General features: G+C 43.7%; 1 protein-coding gene and 1 long non-coding RNA gene across 2 annotated transcripts in view; one reads left to right on the forward strand and one right to left on the reverse strand.

Moving 5' to 3' along the window:
- Creb5 (cAMP responsive element binding protein 5) overlaps nt 1-16,484 on the forward strand; it is a 392,793-nt gene that overhangs the window by 95,693 nt on the left and 280,616 nt on the right. Inside the window, exon 4 of the mRNA XM_050155533.1 lies at nt 9,083-9,204. Coding sequence (XP_050011490.1) covers nt 9,083-9,204 — 122 coding nt within the window. The remainder of the gene's footprint in view (nt 1-9,082; nt 9,205-16,484) is intronic.
- Nucleotides 1-16,484, reverse strand: part of LOC126509570 (uncharacterized) — a 169,467-nt gene that overhangs the window by 79,973 nt on the left and 73,010 nt on the right. The window lies entirely within an intron of this gene.

Consider the following 16,484-nt stretch of genomic DNA (forward strand, 5'->3'; position numbering starts at 1 on the left):
AAAAAAAAAAAAAAAAAAAAAAAAAAGATACATGGGAATAGGCTTTCAAGTGCCTAACACCCCACAACCAGACACTGTGGCTCAGTTAATGAAGTTAGGACAGACGCAGACAAGGTGTGAGAAGACTTCAACTGGCTGACCACCACCATTTCCTCAACTATTCAACAGCTACTAAGTGCCTATCAAGATCTTGCCCGTGGGCAGACATAGGGTGCATGGTATTTACTGTATTCAAGTAGTCTGTGGAGGACAATAGGTGATAATCAACTACTTAACAATCTACGCAAGTAAGTAAGGAAAGATAGCTTAGTGCCAGGTGCCATGACGCTTGGCAATGTGGCAGCAACTATCCAGCAGGCCAGCTGAGCGTGTGTCTAGAATGTCGGTCTTTGTGCCGAGACCTGGTGACTATTAACATGGGCTCAGAAGTCCTTTCTCCTGCCTTCAGAATATGGTGGCAATGCATGGGTGTAATCCCAGTGCTGAGGACACAAGGTCACAGGACAGATGTGGCATAACCAGCTGTCACTGGAGTGGAGACACAGAAGGGAGCCAAACACTTCCTCCTCTCATCTTCCTCCCCAGATTCTGGGCACTCCTCTTCTGGTGTAAATGATGAGATAGTTACTGGGGTGGTGTGAATTGTCTGTAATCTATCAATCATGTTTTAAATAAACGCTGATTGGCCAGGCAGAAAGTATAGGTGGGAAAACCAGACAGGAAGTAGAAATGATATAATGAGAACACACCACAGAGAAACCCTGTCTCGAAAAACCAAAAAAAAAAAAAAAAAAGATATAATGAGAACAGGAGAATTCTGGGAAGGAGGAAGTTGATTCTTCCTACTCCTACCCAGATCAGTGAAGCAGCAGGATGTGATCTGCCTCACTGAAAAAGGTGCTGAGCCACATGGCTAACATAGGTCAGAAAAATGGGTTAATCAAGATGTGAGAGTTAGCCAGTGAGAGGCTAGAGCTAACGGGCCAATCAGCTTATAATTTATGGAGACCTCTGTGTGATTTTTCTCTGGGACTAAACAGTTGTGGGGTACAGGGCAGGATAAAAACCCCAACAACAAGCAGGCCCTCGTTCATGTTACACTGGGGGCTCAACCACGTCTCCAGATAGTCTAGAATCAGCCTGTTATTTACAGTAGGCTAACTTCTCATCATGAAGAAGGAAAAAAAACCCATGATTTAATGAAACAGAACATTTGTCTGCGGAGAGTTGATCATGATTATCCAAAGAGTCCCAAATCGTTGCTCATGGCTCTTTGAAGAATACTCTACTCAATAATTCATGGGCATTTAAAGGAGTCTTCCAAAGAAAAGATGTTATATCACTCCAAATCATGGTGAAAATAAGTTGAAACTTTAAAAAAAAAAAACTGATGGAGGAAATACATGTGTAAAACACACACATGCATACATACACACACACACACACACACACACACACACACACAAAGGGCAATAAATCAAATGCCTGCAAGTACAAAAAAAAACCCCAAAAGTATTAGTAATTTCTCACTATGTGAATGGATGAAGCTTTATGGCACGCAAGGTGACAAGGACAGCCTGTGCCTGAAGACAGAACATTAGGAGCAATAGCTAGCAATCTGTGCCCTGTCCACTGTCTTCCTTAATCCTCATACCCTTTCTTTCCCGTGATAAAATGGCCCTTTCCACAATCTTTGTCATTTTTTTGCTGCACATCTAGACTGTGAGTGACATACTGAGTTTTGGTACTACTCTATGCTAAATTTGGTTGTTCATCTAGGGACTACCTTTTCTTCTGTGGGCGCCAGAGCGCTCAGCCTTCAAGTGGCATGAATAGGGAAAGCGTAGGAGGGGATTCTAACACATGAGTGATTCAAGGACCACAGAGACGTGTTTGGAAGTCACACTGTCTCATTCACTGCGGTCAGAAGAAAACTGGTGGCTCTTGGCATTTATGGGGGCTGTCAGTTTCTCATCCATGTTTTCAGCTGGCCAAGAAATACAGACTTTTGAATCAGTCACAGGAATGAATCGAGGCCTTGTTCTGCAGACTTCTTTTTATATGAAAAATTTGCTCACACTCTATTTCACCTGGAAGCCGGCTCCTTTGAAGAAAGCATATAGGAGAACTCATACAATTAAGGGCAAGTGGAAATGTAAGGATTTAGATTCCTCCATTCAGGACACGTTATGGCAATAAAATCACCTCCTATCTCTTGTTCCCTCGGCTGGCAGAGTCGTGATGTAAGGTGTAAATAACCCTTGTGCCAGCTCCGTGCCTCAAAGGCAAAGTGAACTCATGGCCCAATTGCTTTGGAATGCTTGAGGTTCATTCATTGCTGGTGGTGAATCTGTCTGGAAGATAAACTTGTTTAGTTTAAGTCAACTTTGAAGCCGTATAGAGCTAAGGAGCACTGGCTGCAGGAGAAGGCCACACCCATACATTTTCCTCTCAATTCACAGATACTGGCAAGGCATCTGGTCCACCAGTTCTTCATGCTGCCAATAAATGAATCAAGAGCATGACAATGTCTCATTCCTGCACAGGGTCACCGTAGCCATAATTAATTCTATGTATGCCATGACCATTGTCTAAAACCAGGTTCACCCTGCCTTGCCTTGTGATGGCACTGTCCCTGGGGAAGGAGGCAGAAGACAGCAATGCCAGGGTTGCTGATAGGTCCTCCTGCTCCTGTGGAGTCACACTCAGAGGCACATTGCTTGCCAGAAAGAAGCCTTGCTGCACTCCATACAGTTTTGCCAGATGCTCTTGGCCATTGCTCTTATAAAGTCTGAAAGTTCATTTAATATTAACTTTCCTAAACAGATCTTTATTAAAAGGCAGACAGGAGCTAAGCTAGAATATTTTAATAAAAATATTGATAGAACTTCAAGAGAGAAATGTAGTTGTAAAAATAAAAGAATGCATAAATTACCTTCTCTTTTAACTTTAATTCTTATTAAAAGAGATATACTAATTTTAATACTTTTTGCTACTGATTTGGGTCAGATTTTCTTTTAAAAATTTGTTTGTTTTTTACGTGTATGGGTGCTTTGCTTGTATTCATATCTGTGCAGCATATATGGGCCTGGTATGTCTGGAGGCCTGCAGAGGGCCTCAGATCCCTGGAACTGGAGTTGTGGATGGTTGTGATCCACCATGTGGGTCCTGGGAATTGAACCTAGACTTCTGGAAGAACAACCAGTGCTTTTAACCTCTGACCCATCTCTTCAGCCCCCTAAGCCACTTTCTTGAGGAATTCCATCAAGTCTCATTGTATTGTGCATAATTGTGTGTGTGTATGTTTGTGTGTGTGTGTATAAAATTTCTGAGTGGAATAGTCATGAGTTCAAAATAGCTACCGAAATCTTAAACTTTTATATGTATCTGTATTTAAATCACATGCAGGCAATGAGAGATTTGTATTATTGACGATTCCTAATAGTTTGGTACTAAATGCCGCAAAATTCCTTGATTTCACCCTAGTCCTTTAGCTAGCTCATAGGTGATAATATAGGACTATGTGGGTGCCTGAGTCAAGAAGAAAGTGTTTCTCAGAGCCAGCATTCTTCTTTCAATAGGTTATCTCTCCTGTTCTCTGCACATCATTTTTTAAATTGATGTCTCATCTTGCTTTTAATGGTTGAGGAAATGAAGCAGACAGATATGTGACTTAGACACAACTCTAGAACCAGATGGGGTAGCGACTTGTATAAGGCTTGTAAATTTAGCTTTGGGTGTGCTGTCTAGGTCCATCTTGTACTGATCATACTTGCTGGGGATAATACACTTAGTGACTATAAACTGATGGGAACTGAGGGGGGGGGGAAGGGAGGGAGGGAGGGAAGGAAGGAGGGAGGGAGAGAGAAAGAGAGAGAGAGAGAGAGAGAGAGAGAACTACCTACCTTTTTTTCCTGTTGTTTCTTTTTTGGTCTGGAACTTGCCAAGTAAGCTAGGCTTGCTGGAGGTCACCAAGCCTCAAGCATCCACTATATATATTGCATTCCCATTGCTGGGATTCCAAGCATGTACCACCATGCCTGGCCTTTTTTACAGGGTACTACCGTACTATAGATTGAGTTTAGGTCCTCATGCTTACAAGGGAAGCATTTGAAAGGCAGATCTGTCTTTCCAGCTCCTTGTGGGAACTTGTAAACTCCTTTTAAAAATAGTGTTAGGTAGGTACTTATTGTCTGTCCTACTGATAACATCCACAGAACTTCCTCTGCGTAACTGCTGACTAAATTTCTAGATCATAAGGTCAAGTTTGTAGAACTCTTTCTTGTAAGGCAGACAACAGAGTCTTGACATTGCAAAGCTCCTTGACTCGCTGCCACAGGATGGAGAGTCAGCGAGGACATACCCCTTTCTCAAGAAATATCCAGTAAGAAATCAAGATACTAGAATGTGATAAACTACAAAGAAATTATTTTTATACCCTTTTGTTGCTAACATATAGAAAATTAATTGAAGACATTTCATAGATACATACAAACTATACATATTCATAGGGTACTATATGATATTTCAATGCATGTACCTGATGTGTATTGATCAGTCTAGGATAGTTGGTCTACCCATTACATTGAATGTTTATGCTTTCTTTGTGTAGAAAATATCTAAATCCTTTACCAACTATCATGTAGTATTCGCTTATTGCCAGGCACAAACATTCTACTGTACTATAGATTAGACATTATCATTTCTGCCCAACCACACCCCGTACCCTTTTCCCCATCTCTGTCCTGCCCCCCTCAGCCTCTGGTAGCCAGTATTCTATTCTCTACTTGTATAACATTAAATTTTGAAACCCCCACAAATGCATGCAAATGTGTAATTTTTTTAATTGTAGAGTAACTGGTTTGTTGAGCTCAACTCTTTCCAGATCTGTCCACATTGCATGCATTGTGGTTTCATTCTCATTGAAGGCAAGCTCAGCAATACGAAAAGTGATCAAAATTTCCTTCTTGCCTTTGCCTCGGGTGCTTGAGGCTCTCCAGCAACCTGTGTTTTGTTTGTAAATCTCTGCCAGAGGGGAACCTGCATATGTTTATGCAGCATCCACCCAGGTGTATGAGGGTGATAACCTCAGAGGGGAACCTGCAGGTGTTTATACAGAATCCATCCAGGTGTATGAGGGTGATAACCTCAGAGGGGAACCTGCAGGTGTTTCTGCAGCATCCATCCAGGTGTATGAGGGTGATAACCTCAGAGGGGAACCTGCAGGTGTTTCTGCAGCATCCATCCAGGTATATGAGGATGATATCCACGGAAAACTTTGAGACTGGGTGAAGTACAAGTTCAAAAGGCTGGAGGTTCTCCTGTCCCTTATTCGGGTGCTCCTTGCTGAAGTGCCTAATGAAAGGGAAGCCTAAAGTCTTAAGTGCAGCTCAGCATTCCTAAGAAAACCAGTTCCTGTGCATGCTAAGTGGGCTGCTTGCTCCTACTGATTGAATGCACCTTGGTATTCACCAGAAAAGCACAGCCACACTTATTCAGGATACAGACATCACTGGAGTTATAGCTGACTAATGTTCTTGGATCTAAATAAGGAAGGGATTACAGGCATTTTAATTTACAGCCTTGGGTTTTACCCACTAAGTTCAAGGGATTTGAAGAGAAACAATTACTTGACAAAGGCATTCAATGGCAGTAAAAATTTCTGCCTCTCTGACTTAAGCAACTGAAAAGCTGGGCTGTTCCTCCTTTGAGCATTTGCACACTTCCTGGCTTATTTGGAGCTGGCAGGATAAGAGATCAAAGATGACTAGAGATCCTGTACTGAGTCCGATGAATGTTAGATGAAAGTTGGGTGCCATTTATTGGTTTCTTTTGTAACTGGAAAGAATATGTCATTCACCAAGTTGAATCAAAACTTAGGAACAGTGTCTCTTGTATATTTTGGATGAGAATATAGGTATTTGGCTATCATGCAGCAAAGAGAATCATACTTGGTAACAGCTCAAAGGTCTCCCTCTGAGCCATCTGGGCTCTAGGATTGGGGAAGCCACTGTCTTTGCTTCAATAGGGTCCTATTTGTTCCATGGTTTTGGATTTATTGTTAGAGAGGCCAAGATGCTGGACACTGTCATACCCATCCCCACCTCCTTTGTGTGTAGGTGTGTGCTAATACCTGAGGATCTTTTGCTTTAGTATAGAGGAAAAATAAAATTTTCTTAGCTTTGCTTGGAGTCTGTCCTCTCTCGTGTCACTTGTGATTAATGCTATGGGCCAGCATGAGGCCAACACCTCAAGGATGCTGCTGATGTGACGTTAAACACTTACTTCAGTTTGGTTTTCTATTGAAACCAGTTTCTGTAAGTTGAAGGTGCACCCTTATCACTAGCGAAGGCTGCATCTAAGCTGTTACTTTGAAAAGAGCTCTGCCTGCTCTTATTCGGGGTGTTTCTGCCGCTGGCCTTCATGCTTGGTTCTCAACTATGACTCTCAATACTTAGTCTCCTGTAAAGAAGCATGAAGGAATAAGAGGAAAAGCAAAAGCTTGGTAAAATAAACTCCTGTGATAACAAATGGCCAACCATTCTTCTGTTGCTTGGTGTTTCCTTAGAAACACTCTTGGGACACAGAAAAAAAAAAAGAGGCTTCCAATGCGGGGAGGTCTATGGAGGACAGGCAGGATTCCAAGAATGGCTCCCTTTCCAAAAAGCAGGAATTGGTAAATGACTCAATTTGCATATCATGCCTGGAACAAGACTTGATTTCTTCATAAATAGGACAGGAGAAGTAGCTTTTACCTAGCCTGTTCTCTGTAAATATTACTGAGATGGAAGGGAAGTGTTCAGCCTTGTGTCCAGTAAGAGACTTGGAGAGGCAGAATCAGTGCACCACAGACAAGACACATCTGTCTGTTCTTACACTTGGTTTCCCTATTTACACCTCCTACTCAGAGACCCATTATCTGTAGGTCTGGGTCTTATTTCTGTCCTCACTACTATTTCCTAGTGGTTCCCTTTGATGGTCCCCCCAATAGTTGTATATTGCTTGAGCTTATGGACAGTCAGTGGTTTTTGAAGTTAATCTGAGTTAGAATTCATAGACTCCTTAACCTTTAGAACTTTATTTGAAAGATAAGGGAGAGGAAGTCTAGGGAAAGTATTTAATGTTCTCTAAGTCATGCTATTTTCCAAATATGGATTTCTGGATTGTCAAGATTGTTTTACACACATATACACACAATTGTTTTATACACAAAGGGTTTATGAGTCCTTTGAGCCTAGAAGGGCAAACCTTGGGATGTGGACTGAAATGAGATCCTTTCTGAAGGGGAGAGAAGATTTTTAATGAGATGCTTAAAAGTTGTATGGTCTTGTTCAGGAAGACCAGCTCTCTATTTCCAGAATAGAATCTAGCCTGCTTATAAACAAATGTGAGGCAGCCTGGGTGAAAATCCTTGTGGACCACAAACATCTGCAGAAATATGTTGTTTTCTATAATCACACAACAGTTATATGAATATCTGTGTGTGCATCGTAGTAACTAGTGTGTTAAAAATGTCATTTGCACAAAGCTGAACCTTCATGTAAGTATTTTAGATAAGGTTTGATTTATAGCCATCAGGAGTAGAGAGTCTCAGAATTTTGTATCTTGAGGTTAAGAACAGGGAAAAAACACCCCTGGGACTCTGCTGTCCTGGAGTCCCTGCCAACCCCTCGGGTACTGCAAGCCCCTTTCTCCTAGGGAGTCAGGACATGTTGTCTTTGAAGGGCTGATTCTACAGAGAAGGGCAGGTCACAAGCCACCTGCTTTCTGAGTCTTGGTGGATATTTACTGGATTGCTGGGATTACCTACTCTATATATGTAAAGAAGTAAGCACAGTCCTGATGCCTTGTGATATAGCCATATGTAGCATGCAGGCCCGGCACTGAGTGTCAGCGAAAGGGAGGTCTTCGGATGACACAGGTGGCAGAGGCTTCCAGAACTGTGCGGAAAGTGAAACAGAGGCAGTATATAGATCAGGCTGAGCAAAGGCCACAGTCAGTCTCCTGTTTGCTGAGGGCTTAGGTGGGGATAATACAAACACACTGTAGAAGAGGCTAGGGCCCTTGCTTGTAATCCTGGTGCCACCACCACCTACCCGGGAGACCTGAAGAAGAATCTCACTGGTTCTCCATTTTTCTCATTTCATGTGCACATGAGCGTGTGTGTGTGTGTGTGTGTGTGTGTGTGTGTTTGTGATAGCTATGGCCCCGCCCTTCTGTTTATTGTATCTTCTGCCTTGAAGAAAAGTATTTTATTTGGTCCCATTCATGTCAACCGTGCCTAATCTGAAGGAAGATATCCTGGCTTAAGTATAAGTCTTAAGGGCAATTCACTTTCCTCACTTCCTAGGGTCTTTTGAGATGAGAATCCAGAGAATACGTGGGTACGGACGTACTACATAGACGGCAGCAGATCATGGCTTCATCTCCTCCAGTTTTCTAAGGAGTAGGCTCCGTAGAAAGTCCAGACTATGAAAGAAATTCCTTTCCTTTTAGAGAGTATTCACAGAACACTCTTTTGGCCACAGCAAAGGAAAATAAAATCAATAATGCTATATTTTATAAAAGATGGAAACTGTGCGTGTTTGACTTGGAACCTTTTATCATCTTTCTCTGGTTCTCAGGGGGGGATAAAATGACCGAGCTACTTTTTGCATTAAGAAGGAGGAATTAGCGGGCCTGTTTGTTTCTTTTTGTTTTCTATAAAAATATACACTCTTTTTCTTTCTAAACTCCCGAAGTCAACTTTGAGAGTGGTATAGAAAATCTTCTGGGCTGAGTTTAGCTAAATCATTTTATTGCAGATTAAAGTCAAAGGCTCATTCCCCCTACGGTGATGTGTATTCAGATGATACTGACTCCGGATGTTTATTGCTGTCTAGGGGTGAAGGTGGGGGAGGGGAGGGTCAGGAGGGCTGGGATGTCCGTATGTGTAGTTTTTCTCTTCCACATGGCCATTATAGTTGAAGGGATGGGAGAGTGTAGTAGCTTTTGGGCATGGGAGGGTAAGAAGGAATTTGCTTCCATTGACCATGCATTGCAGGAAAATCCCTGTTACTGATCTTTGGCCTCTGCTTTTCAGATCAGACTCCAACACCCACGAGATTCCTGAAGAACTGTGAAGAGGTGGGTCTCTTCAGTGAGCTGGACTGCTCCTTCGAGCATGAGTTCAGGAAGGCTCAAGAAGAAGAGAACAGCAAGCGGGTAGGTGGGCCTGGGTGGACCCTAGAGGTGTGGGTCCCCAGCGTCATGTGGAACATGTCTGGCGCTGCAATCTGTATCGAGGTGTTCTTAATGCACAATGTTCCGACTCAGTCTCCCCGTGAGGCCTGTTTGTGATGGTGTTTTAATGTATTTGTGCGTGCCTCGTCAACCTTTTTCTTTTAAGGTGATGTATCTCTGATGGTGATAGCACACAGAGCTGAGGTTCAAGTATCTGAAACATGGAATTCAAGCTTTAGAAAAATATGACCTTATTATTCTTAAAGCCGTGTCAGATAAACCACCTGCAAACAGGTATTTTTTTTTTCTTTGCTAAGTATTTAACATCAGATCTTATATAGGCAGTGTGTTCAAAAAAAGACCAGGCCAAAAGGGCAAGAACAGCTGATTCATCAAATGGCAGGAAACAGGATTTTCATCTGATTTGGACCCTGCTGGCAACTCTCTGTTTTCCATGATCATTGGTTGTTTTCTACCAGATGCGAAATCACTTTCTGGTCACTTTCCCTGGTCAGGCCACTGAGCATAGACTGTTGGTGAGTGAGGCACACAGAGTAGCTACAACTGTGGGTCACTTCACAAAATCCTTCAGAGGTTTTTTTTTTGTTTTTTTTTTTGTTTTTTTTTGTCCATATTATTGTGGTAGAATTTTAAAACCTACTAACAAGATAAGCAAAGGAGGAAGGGTCACGGGTAAATTTGACAAGTGTGCTTTTCATGAATTCTTTGTTACTGTCACAGGATGTCACTGAGGGCACAGTGTACTGAACATGCTAGACACAGTCCCTGGACAGAAATGCAAAATGTAGACGATGGTTTAAAGGGTCAAACAGTGGCAAGGAAACCTTGAAAGGAACTTTTAAAAGGCTCTGATATTTTTCTACCTGCTTCCAAGTCTCTGGCTCCTCCTCTGTGTGAAATGACAGTAATCCCTCTCCGTCCAGATTTTTGTGTCCCGTGCATACACTGGGCTAGCTCAGGGCAGGCTCACGGTGGTGACCAGGCTGCGTTCCTTTAGCAAAGTGCATGACATTTCTAGGAGGAGCACAAAATCACAGTCACCCCGCTTTATGTATAACTATAACTTTATTTAGACTAGTCCTTCCCTCTCCTGTCCCCACTTCTCCAGTCTTCATATCTGTTGTTCTTTGCTGGGCAAATCACTTTCAGAACCCATCACAAAGTCTAGAAGACACAACTAGATTTCATTGGGGTACTTACAAACTTTAACATCCCATGAGAATAACAAAAGAGAATCCGGGAGTCCCATTCAGTAAATTCCCCCTGCTTGAGTAATGAGCTTAGTTCTTCTGATCGATTTGCATTTGTAGAAGACTGTTTGAGGAATCAGTGTCGTTCATTTCCCCCAGACAGTCGAAGTGAGTTTCTTTGATTATGATAAAGACGTGGGTGTGATCAATGCTATCTTCATATTCCTTGCGATAGAATGGTGGTAAGCCCATGCCCTTTATTTTCCTAAAGATCTTTTCCCCCTGACAGGTTCTGTACAGCTTCAGCTGGGGGTGTGGCTTTAGACGTGCTCCTGGTGAGTTATTCATGACTCTCCATGTGACGCCGGCCACCTCCTGCAAGCAGTTCTTGCAGATCTGAATTCCAGGAAATGGTTTGCTTCCCCTGAGGAACTTGGGCATTTTTCTGCTGTGGCTAGGAGAAGCGTGTACCGGTTGTGTTTCTCTTTTTGCTCTGCCTGCTGGATTATCACAAAACCAAGGGTACTGCTTAACTTGGAGAGCATTTTAGACCGCTATAATGAGTAACATTTTACTTCCTCCGTCTACCAGACTTTCAGTTCTAGTTTATATTTCCTCTGGTCGTCATTTCTAATTAAGCAAAAATATTTTCATGCTATACATGTTTGGTGAATTGCCTTCAATTTCTCGTAGGCTGAGAAGACATGAACTCATTAAAACTTAAAAATTACATCATGAAATCAGCAACACCGAGCAAGAGTGCTGTGGTACATGGCAGGATCATGTTTTTCTCGTGTTCATGCGTTGCTCATTGCCGTGGGATTGCTCATGATGGGTGTGAAGGAATGACCGCAGACAGGCCCTCCAGGACACCACCACAAGTCCTGGGAACCAGGCAGCCTTCAGCTTGTGGAGGCTCCCTCTTGCTCTGTTTGGTTCAAACCAGAGGGACCAAATCCAGCCTTGGGTGGCCATCACCACAGGAGGGGACTTCTCCCCAGTGACTAATGCACTGTGACTCACTCCCAGCAAAGTGGCTGTGTTGGTGGTGGCTTATCCGCTGGCATGATTTAGCAGCACTGGGCGGGGATGGCACAGAAGCATCAATGTTCCCGATCTGAAGGTGTGCTTTTGCCTCCCTCCAAGATGGCAGTTCTCCAGCTATTAGCATCCCTGTAGCTCCCGCTTCACGTATTCTCTTGCTGCTTAGAAAAAGTAGGGACAAAGTCCACACTCGCTGAGTTCTGTGTTTCCCAGTGATCCTCTCCTTCTGCCCTTTTGCTATCCATTCAGGTGCTGATGCATTTTCAGGAAGGTTTTTCTTCCCAGGGTTCAGGGGAGGCCTAGGGCTTCATGTATGACAGATAAACATTATGTCACGGGGTAGATCCCTAACTCCAATTATTTCCCTTTCATTCTAAACCTCAGCTTTTTCTGATTTCTTTACCGGAGACTCCTTTCCCTCCCTCCTTTCCCCCGTGTAGTACACATGTGATCATGTGGGTAAGCATGCCATGCTTGGCTTTCATGTGGGTACGGGGCATCTGAACTCAGGTCTGTATGCTTGCATGGCATCTCCTCAGCCCATTCTTGACTTCAGTCTTCGAATAGAAAGTACTTGCATTGCTTCATCAGTAGAATTGGATGAAATGGAAGATATTTTCACTAAGTTAGAGAACTTGATTTAAATGGTCCTGGGCTTCACTTGTAGATTCCTAGCTGTAGGGTTGGAAAATTCAGATTAGAGGCAAATAGAGAATGGATTCTTACTAGATTAGATTTAGATTCCCATTGAAACAATTCTGGTTTTTTGTTTGTTTGTTTGTTTTAACTCTGAATTTGATTGTGACATCCTTTTCCAAAATAATCTTAGCATGTATAAGGAATGAAAGGTTACGTCAGGTCATGGCTGGGCAGTAGATAACAGACTCCAACATTACCTCTATTTCTGATACTAAGAATTACTCATTGCCTGGGTTTTTGATCCTACTGTACCTATTGGTTTCATGGGAGCCTAGGCAGTTTGGATGCTCACTTTACTAGACCTGGATGGAGGAGGGTGGTCCTTGGACTTCCCACAGGGCAGGGAACCCTGATTGCTCTTTGGGCTGAAGAGGGGGGGGGGAGAGGGGGGGGGGGGGGGGAGGGAAAGGGGAGGCGGCGGTGGGGAAGAGACAGAAATCTTTAATAAATAAAAAAAACAAAAACAAAACACAAATAAAAGAAAAGAAAAAGAAAACAAAATTCTAGAGACAACTTGGAAAACAGAATACCCTTAGAAATGAAATTCTACCCCCAACACAAGTAGAGAAGGTATTCTGTCTATGCTTGTTGGGTTTACATATTTCAAAAGGAAGCTCAAAGGAAGCTGTGTTGACTTTTTGCTTATTGTTCACTTTTAAAATAACATTTTCTCTCATCCAGAGAAGTGGATACCATTTTTATTTTTTAAAATTAAAAGAGAGATGCATTAGAAAAAAAAAAAAAAGAATTACTCATTGCCTCGTAACTCTTCCGAGGGAAAATCCCAGATTGAGAGAGGGTTATAGCTCTCTAGTAAGCATTGCAAAGCTCGGCTTGCCCATGGCTTAGAACTCAGAAGCCTGTACTCCAAAATGCACAACTTTTTCATTAGCCTCCATTCATAAAATGTTTTAGGGTCATCACAATACATCAAGTACTGTCCGAGTCACCAATGAAGACACCAACGAATATAAATGATTAGAAAAACAAGCAAGCATTAAAACACCTCAGTCCTCAGATGCCTAACTTTTTATGGACCAGACAGATAACACACCAGTGAAAAATGCCCTTGGTAGGCAGGTGCTATGGAGTTATAGTCCACGGTGGGCAGGTGCTGTGGACTTATCCCCATGGTGGGCAGGTGCTGTGGAGTTATACCCCACGGTGGGCAGGTGCTGTGGATTTAATGCAGCTGTGAGGGAGTTCAGAATGGGCTGGGTGTGGGCAGAGAGGGCATCCCAATCCTGTGAGCCCAGAGACTCGGTAGAAGCCTGAGAAGACGGCCTGAGCGAACAGAGAAAGGATGTGTAAAGGCCTGAGGCCAGATGGTGGGATGCATGTTGGAAAAGTTCTGAAGAGAAAGAAGTACAGCCGCAGAAGCATGTGTGAGAGAGCTCGGTGTGGGGAGGCAGACCCAGGAGGGCACTGCAGGCCATGTGAAGGGTTCGGTTTTGACAATGACTCAAAACGAGATGGGGAACCATAGGGCAGTTCTGAGCAGAGAACTGACAGGGCCCGATGCAGTGCTTTAGAAAAGTCATTTGACTGTTGAGTGGAAAGCCGGTGGTTGGAGGCAGAAAAGGAAAATACTTAAGGAAGAAATGAAAGACATCTGGGCGGATGTTGGTAGTATATTTGCCTAAAACAGAGATGGAGGATGTGGCTGGGATCTAAGTATATTTTAAGGACAAAGGTGATAGATAGTTTTGCTGGTAGAATGTATTGGCAGCAACAGGAAGGGGAGACTCAAAAAGCTCCTGGGTTTTCCACTTGTGCTACTGGAGGGATGGAAGAACAGGGTTAGAGAAGGTCGGTGTTTGACTTCATGAGACCGAAGGGACTCACTTCTGACAGGAATGTGTGTGAAGGTGAGGTCTAAACATGGAGCTGGCAGAGTTGTCCAGCTCTTTCCAGTTCAGACTTCATTCAACCCTGCTCAGAGGAAACTGAGGCAGGAAGAACAAGATGGAGGCCCAGCTCTTTCAGAGATTCTGAGGAGGAAATTGTGGTATAGATTTTGCGGTCCAAGTCAGAAGATTTTTGTTGTTGTTGTTGTTGTTTTTTAAAGAAAAAGAATGAGCCGGGTGGTGGTGGTGCACTCCTTTAATCCCAGCACTCGAGAGGCAGAGGCAGGCAGATCTCTGTGAGTTCGAGGCCAGCCTGGTCTAAAAGACCTGGTTCCAGGACAGGCTCCAAAGCTACAGAGAAACCCTGTCTCGAAAAAAGAAAAAGAATGAATTATGAATAGTCTTTCACATTTAATTCATTTTTAGAGGACCGAATAACACGCAGCAGGCATGTATTCCATTGACATAACAGCAGCTTTGCACATGGGTGCACACATAATTTTTGGATGGATGTGAGCACACGGCTTTTGCACATGTTTCCTGTCTCTCCTACCCCTCCCATTCCCTTTCTCTCTCTCAATCAGGGGCTAGATGAAATCCTTTGTCTTACTGAGAGAAATATAACATTACAGCCTAACATGGCTAAAGACCCCACAGATAAGAAACACAGTGCTGGTTACACATTGGGATATTCCCATAGGACCTAAATATGGCTCAATTATGCTGATGCAGAAATAGCAAATTAGGACATCTAGAATTCCTTCTCAAATGATGAAAAGTGCGGTCTGTCCCTAGAGGGCATTGACTCTTTCACACTTGGGGAAAAGGAACAAACTCTGGTCTTAAGATCTTGCATCTCAGCTCAGTCGGGGGTGGTGGAACTGGCCATGGCCAGGGGCAGCCCCAGCTCTGATAGGTCAGGCTGTTTACTCTCATTAAATTCTGCACCGCGCTATGATACCAGATGCCATGGGCTGCTTGCGGAGAGAAGAGGCAGAGCATGGGCCAACAGAGAAGGTTTCCCCTACTCTCTTGCTCTTCCCAACTGCTAAGCAGGCAAGGCTGACTTCTGGGGAGGGTCTGGATGGAAAATAAGACACCATGCTGAGCAAACTCGCAACAGCTGCATGTTTCCGGGTAGGATAATCTGTTGCTGCTGAGATATTTGTGTAAAGCACTCATACCCTCCCCCAGAAGTCCAGAGGAAAAGAATGTTTTGAAACCCAAACTTGGTTTTATCCAGGTTTTAAAAAGTCTCCCTGTTTGCTTAATCCTCTCGAATGAGACTGTTTTTCATCTTTTCCTTTTTTTTTCTCAGCCTGCCTGAAAGGAAACACCCTTTGACGGTGATAATGGAGATGACAATCTCTTCCTCTCTCCACCACCCCCCCCCCCCCCCCCCCCCCCCCCCCCCCCCCCCCAGTGACAGGGACGCCCAAGGCTTGGAAGGATTCCCTTTGTTCTCCCCATTTCTGCCCAGGACAAATGGAGGACACTTTCGCCTTCCTCCTTGCAGGCTACGGTCCTCACTGTAGCTGGACTTTGGTGAGAGGAAGGGAATTTGGCCTGGTTCTTGCATCCCGCTCAGGGGAGTAACTGAAGCAGTGGATAAACTGGATGCTATTTCATGTGTTTGAGGTCCCTGGGCCGTAAGAATGATGAGTCCTGCCCTGATGGGCTTAGTGAGAGCTGGTGTCTACTGCTGGATGTGCGAGTGGAGGAGGATGTGACCCACGGCCTTGCCTCAGTTTACCATGCAATGGACAGCACAACACCCATAAGATTGTGTTCGATTTTTGTGGAGAGCCTGGTTGCCTTCAGAACAGTAAAATGCCCAGAGCTCTGTTAGTAAAAGAGAGTGGACACAATGTCAAATAGGTTTGATGTGGTTGGTGAGGGAAGTCCATGGCTTACAGGGGTGGGGCTGAGACAGGCATAGATATTTCTTTATTGTCACCCTTAGAGACTTCCCTAAAACCCTATCTGTCAGAGCAGAGGGAGAAAAAGTTGAGACTGGTAAGTTACCTTTGATTCCTAAATCATTTGGCAGTCAGAAATTCTGTGTTCAGCCGGTGTTAGCAGAGAGATGAGAGGGTCGCGAGCAGGAGGAACCGCAGGGCAGCACCTCCCGGCTCCGAGTATTCACTATTTCAACTACTTGCCATGGGTTTTATTTACCTTTTCTGGTCGCTTGTCAGGGTGAGTTAGAGGTAGGGCTCTTCTACCTGGCTTCTCTTTGATCCTAAGTGTCCGGAGGCTGGGGTCGCAGCTAGACAGGCTGTGCATTCCTGCTGTGCCAATGACAGACATTGTCGTCTGCAGCTGCAAAGGAGAGGAGCCTGGGAAAGGAAGAAATCGGATGATGTTAATACTCAGTGTTGCTTGCCATAGGGGAACTCATTCACTTAAAACCTTTAGTTGGAAATTTGAGAAAGAAATAGTAATTTTTTTTCTGCATCAA

This window comes from Alexandromys fortis, unplaced genomic scaffold (genome assembly GCF_014885135.2).
Source record: "Alexandromys fortis isolate MF-2015 unplaced genomic scaffold, M_Fortis_MF-2015_v1.1 scaffold_93, whole genome shotgun sequence".
Classification (NCBI taxonomy): Eukaryota; Metazoa; Chordata; class Mammalia; order Rodentia; family Cricetidae; genus Alexandromys; species Alexandromys fortis.